General features: G+C 61.1%; 1 protein-coding gene across 1 annotated transcript; it reads left to right on the forward strand.

Moving 5' to 3' along the window:
- Positions 1-2,244: 2,244 nt before the first annotated feature.
- On the forward strand, positions 2,245-4,646 carry PERCC1 (proline and glutamate rich with coiled coil 1; the record flags this gene model as incomplete). Its single annotated transcript, XM_080679352.1, has 2 exons — positions 2,245-2,354; positions 3,739-4,646. The coding sequence occupies exon 2, from the start codon at positions 3,783-3,785 to the stop codon at positions 4,644-4,646; it is 864 nt and encodes a 287-aa protein (XP_080535478.1). The 5' UTR covers positions 2,245-2,354; positions 3,739-3,782.
- Between the last annotated feature and the right edge of the window lie 828 nt (positions 4,647-5,474).

The following is a 5,474-nucleotide window of genomic DNA, read 5'->3' on the forward strand; positions in this document are numbered from 1 at the left end:
ACTAGGTCAGTCTCCAGGGGACTGAGGTCCAAACATGGACTGGTCCCATGCAGCAGATCCTGGCCAGACACCCCCACCTGAGGTGTGGCTTCACCCCAGGCATGCTGAAGGGTGTGTGATGTCCTTAGGGAGGCCTGGCCTGTCACACATCCCTCCTTTCTCCCTGAAGCCTTTCCCTGGGCCTGTGGTGGCCCTGCCTCCCCCCATCCCTGTCTGGTCCTACCCCAGGCAAACAACATCCGCAGCTTCGAAGACCCACTCATGGCAGGTCACCAACTTGGCCCGGGCAGGTCCTGTTCCTAGGGTGTCACTGTACATGTGACCCTCCAGTTGCCTGAAAAATGACTGGCAGCAATCAGCAGGACAGACCCGCCCCTCGACCCCCATTTGCAGGAAAGTCCTGGATATCACTGCTGGGATGGCGTCATCGCCTCCTGAAGGGGGTGGGGCCTGGAGCTGAAGGGCAAGGACCCAGGGAGGGGTAGAGTGGCATCTGACACCCTCCCATCCCCATGGATGGTGGCCCCCACTTCAGGGAGGGAGATCAGGGACCATGAGTAACAATGGGGCCTAGGGGCAGGACACATGCCAAGCTGGGAGGGAGCTGCTGTCCTGTCCTCAGAACCTGGACCACAAGCAGTGGTGGTTTTGGGAGCCACAGTGGATGGGACTCTGGGGTCCTCCCAGCCACCACCGCAGGGGCTGGTCCAGGGCAGCAAGGTTCTCAGCAGTGGCCACAATGAGGTGCAGGCCATGGTCACATACAGAGGGCCCTTACTGGGCTGAATAGTGTACCCAAAACTCAAGTCCACCTGGACATCAGAATGTGGCCTGATGTGGAAATCGGGTCTTTGCATATATGATCAAGTGAAGAGGAGTTCAGGCTGGAGTAGTGATGGTGCTCCTGTAAGAAGAGGGAGACATGGACACAGACACTGGCATGGGGACAGCCGAGTGACCAAGGAATGCCACGGATCACGGCCGGTGACACCAGAGCCCAGGAGAGAGGTGTGGGACTGATTTCTAGACCAGAGCCTTTGGAAGGAACCAGCCCCGAAGGCCCTGGGGGTTTTTAATTGATTTTAGAGAGAGGGGACGGGAGAAAGATCAATTTGTTGTTCCACTTATTTATGCATTGTTTGGCTGATTTTTTGTTAATCCTCACGCGAGGATATTTTTCCATTGATTTTTAGAAAGAGAGGGGGCGGGGGTGGGGGGGAGACACACAGAGAGAGAAACATTTATGTGAGAGAGACACATGGATTGCAGGGATTGAACCTGCAGTTGAGATACGTGCCCTTGACTGGAATCAAACCCAGGATCCTTCAGTCCTCAGGCTGATGCCTTATCCACTGAGCCAAACCAGCTAGGGCAGCTGATTCTCCTATGTGCCCTGACCAGGGATCAAACCTGAAATCTTGGGGTATTGGGACGATGCTCTAACCAACTGAGCTACCCAGCTGGGGTCCAAAGAGACTCTGGATTTTAGACGTCTGGCCTGCAGACTGGGAGAATCCCTCTCTGCTGTTCTCAGTCCTGCTTGTGGCCTCAGGACATTTGTGCAAGCACCACAGAGCAGAGGGGCGGGGCCATCCGGAGGATGGGAGGTTGGCAGGGGGCAGGGGGCAGACCCTCTGGGGTTCTGCTCATGGTTGTAACACATTAGGGAGGTGTAGCAAGTACACCCTCCAGGCAAGTTCCAACCTCCCCCCCGCACCCCCCCCCCACACACACACTCACAGAGGAAGGTGTGGGAGCCAAAAAAAGCAGCAGAGAAGGGAGGCTCCATCTCTGCCTGGACCCTGGGGAGGAAGCCCTGGGGTGGAGAAGCAGGGGTTCAATTGCAGCTCTGGGAGGGTGTGAGAGGGTGAGCAGTGGCTCCAGGGGCCCCGCCTGCATGAGCCCCCCACCTGGGCCCGGTGGCGGTCCCCAGCCTTCCTCCCTCGGCCTGCTCAGGTGCGCTGCTGGCCAGAGCCCCGCTCACCCAGAGCGCTGCACAAGCAGGATGTCCTCTAGAGAAGGCTACTCCAGAAGTCAAAATAGCATGAAATTTAATTTTCCGCCTATTTGACAAGGCTTGGTTGGGGCCCCAATCAGCAGCGGAGATAAGGGTCCTCGGCCGGGTGTGAGCCAGCTGGGTGCGCAGCAAACACTCTACGGTCCCCAGGCAGGCCGAGGCTCCCCCTTGCTGGGCCCTGGTTGCTGGGCGCTAAAGCAAACGGATTCTATTTGCCCAGTCTGCGATGACAATGCAGTCCCCAAATATTTGCCAGCCTGGCCGGCAGCAGAGCCGGCTATAAATGCTTGAGCCCAGGTGGAGGTGGGCCTGCCCAGCAGAGTTGCAGGCCTCACAGGTAAGAGCAGCGCTGGGCAGCAGGCGGGAGGCTATGCGGTCTCCCTCCCGGGAAGGCTGTGGGCTCTTCTGACCAGGTAGTCTTTGGGGACCACCTACCCACTGGGAGGGGTCACCAGCAGGGCTGCACAGGGTCAGGCCATCTAGGCTGGGGCATGGGGGGAGAGGGCACTGTCCTAGCTCCCCATGAGCAGCCACCCCACAGCTGGGGCCACTAGTTGCCCCCACTAAAGGGAAGAGGGACCCAGCACTAAACAAGATTGGGAGCTCGGCACGGCCAGCAGGCTGCAGGGAGGAGGGAGGCCCGTGCTCTGCAGGTCCACCTGACTCCCAGTGATGCCTGTGAACTCACCCAGCCCCCTGGGAGGTGTTTTCTGACAATCTAAGAGCCCCTTCTCCTTCTCTCCACATCACCTTCCCTTTCTTTCTTCCTTCTCTCCTGGTTCACTCATTGGCTTCCCAACTGCAGGGGGCATGCCCGACAGGTCCGGGCCCAGGTGGGGGGCTCATGCAGGCGGGGCCCCTGGAGCATTCAGAACCAGCCCCTGGTCCCCTGCTTGGCTGCAGGTTAAGGGGAGAGCCAGAGGCACCCCTGACAGTCTCCTCCTCAAATCCTCGCCCCATCCTCCCAAGCCCCAGCCAAGAGAGGCCCACCGGCCTTTTTTGCCTCCTGCTGACCCACGACACCGCGGAGCAGTCTCATTCACCCCTTGCTCCCAGACAGGGAACAAATGAAAGCCTGGCATTGTGACTGCACTTATTAGAATTAGACGGGATGGCAGAAATGGGGGATGGGAGAAGCCCCGAGGATGCCAAGCCCAGTTCCCTGGCTCAGTGTGGGCATCTCAGGGATGGTGGGATGCTCCCAACCCAACACTCCTGTGAGGGGGCAAAGGGTCCCTTGACCAGCACCTGGGCTGACACCACCTCTGTGAGCCATAGCAACCCCAGGAACCATAGCAACCCCATCCTGGGGCAAGGGCTTTGCTCTCCAAGGCCCCAAACCCACTCTCATCCCAGCCTCTGGACGCCTGCTGCCCACCTCCCCTGCTTCTCTCTTCTGTGACTTCTCTCCCCAAGTCAACTATTCCATGGCACCACCCTGTCATCTACTCCCCACCCCCGCTGACCACCCTTCAGGATGCACTGCTCACAGGACCTGACCATCCACAGTCCGCTGGCTGTTCTAACCCCCTCGGCCTGCACTCTGCAGGCTCCCCGACCTTGCTCCCGCCATGCCCACTGCCATGGTGCCCCCCGCCCCCTCTCTCCCAAATCTCACCCACTTCTGAGCTCAGCACCCTCTCCAAGAACGAGTGGCCATAGTGCCTAGTTCCGCCAGGGGCTGCAGGCCCTGACTGATAACCTGCCCCTCTCCACCCCAGGCGCCTGCTGCCCCAGAGGCCCCAGAAGCTCCAACGTGGAGGACATGGCTGCAGGCGTGATCCAGCCTCTCTGTGACTTCCAGCTGCCCCTGCCCTCCCTCCGGCCCTTCCTGCCCCCAGACCCAGAACCCCCAGACACTTCGGAGGAGGAGGAGGAGGAGGAGGAGGAGGAGGAGGAGGAGGAGGAGGAGGAGGAGGAAGAGGAGGGAGGGAAGGAAGACGAAGAGGATCTGGAGGGTGAGGGTCCAGGGGCCCACAGCCCAGCCCCCCACAGCTCAGGTTGGGCCATAGTTGCCCCAGAAGAGGCCTCTCCAGGTCCGAGCAGCCCTGAGATGCCACTGCAGCTGCTGCGGTTCTCTGAGCTCATCAGCGGCGACATCCAGAGGTACTTTGGCCGAAAGGACGGGGGGCGGGACCCAGACGCCTGTGACATCTACGCTGATGGCCACCCCGCCAGCAGCTCAGCCAGGGAGCTTTACTGTGCAGACCTGGTGCACCTGGCCCAGGGAGGGTCCCCCAATGATGACAAGGCTGCTGAGCCTGGGGTCCACTCTCCCAGGGGTCCCGAGAGGCGGGTGCATGAGACAGGCCTTGGCGGAGAAAGGGTGCAGCCGCTGGGGCCCCTGGCTGAGTTGTTTGACTACGGACTACGGCAGTTCTCAGCGCCCAGGGTGTCAGCTAGCCACCGGCTGAGACTGGAACAGAAGTACGGCCACATCAGACCCATGACGCAGAGGAAGCTGCCCCCCTCCTTCTGGAAGGAGCCGGCGCCCAGCCCCCTGGGCCTACTGCACCCCGGTACTCCCGACTTCAGTGACCTGCTGGCTAGCTGGTCAGTGGAGACCGGCCCAGAGCTGCCAGGCAGGGGCACCCAGGCCCTGGAGGGCGTGCAGCTGGCTGAGGCCTAGGGAACTGTGGCAGCAGGGGTCTGGAATCTCCTTATGGCTGTCCTGGGAGGGACTGGGGGGGCTCTCGAAGATGGGTGGCCACCAAGAGGACAAACCAGTTTAGGTGGGGACTTTCCAGGCCCAGGAAGAGGGCCAGGGCTCATCTGGGGACCTGGAGCTGCCACCACCAGAGGCCACCAGGGCAGGAATGGCAGGGGCTGAAGGTCCGGCACCCGACCCGGCCATCCTGGCCTTCAGCCCTTGGAGCTCTGCCCACAGGAAGGGAGGACAGGACAGGAGCTGTGGCCACGCAGAGGCTGTGGACTCAAGGGGTCTACTCTAGACACTGTGCCCAACCAGCCCAGCCCCCAAGATTTCCAGGAAACCCCTCCCACTGCCCAGCCACTGGCCAGTCCCAGGTGGCCCCTCCTCAAGCCCCGAAGCAGGTGGCAGGGCCAGCTGCCCAGATGAGCCACATGTTCTTAGAGAGGCAGGAGGAGGGCGCTGCTGAGTGCACGAACAGACACTGTTTGCTCCCTAGATGAGGGCGGGAAGAGCCTCTTCTCTGCTGGGCACCCGGCTGGTGTGGAGGGCACACTGACAGGCACAGATCCTGAGGTTGGGCTGACTGCGGGGGGGACCGACCCAGAGTGGCTATGGATCCCCGGCTGCTGTGCCTCTTGGTGGGAAGGCCTGGAAGACAGCGGGGGCTGGGATCCGCTGGACTTGGGCAGGAGAAGGGCATCCTGGGAGTCTGGGGATGGACAGGCTTCAAGGATGGAGCCTCTTGGTCACTCCCACCACCTGGGTCTCCTGACCCCCTGGAAGGAACGCCAGTCTCTGACAGAT

The sequence above is a fragment of the Plecotus auritus genome (assembly GCF_963455305.1).
Source record: "Plecotus auritus genome assembly, chromosome: 7".
NCBI classification, from domain to species: Eukaryota; Metazoa; Chordata; class Mammalia; order Chiroptera; family Vespertilionidae; genus Plecotus; species Plecotus auritus.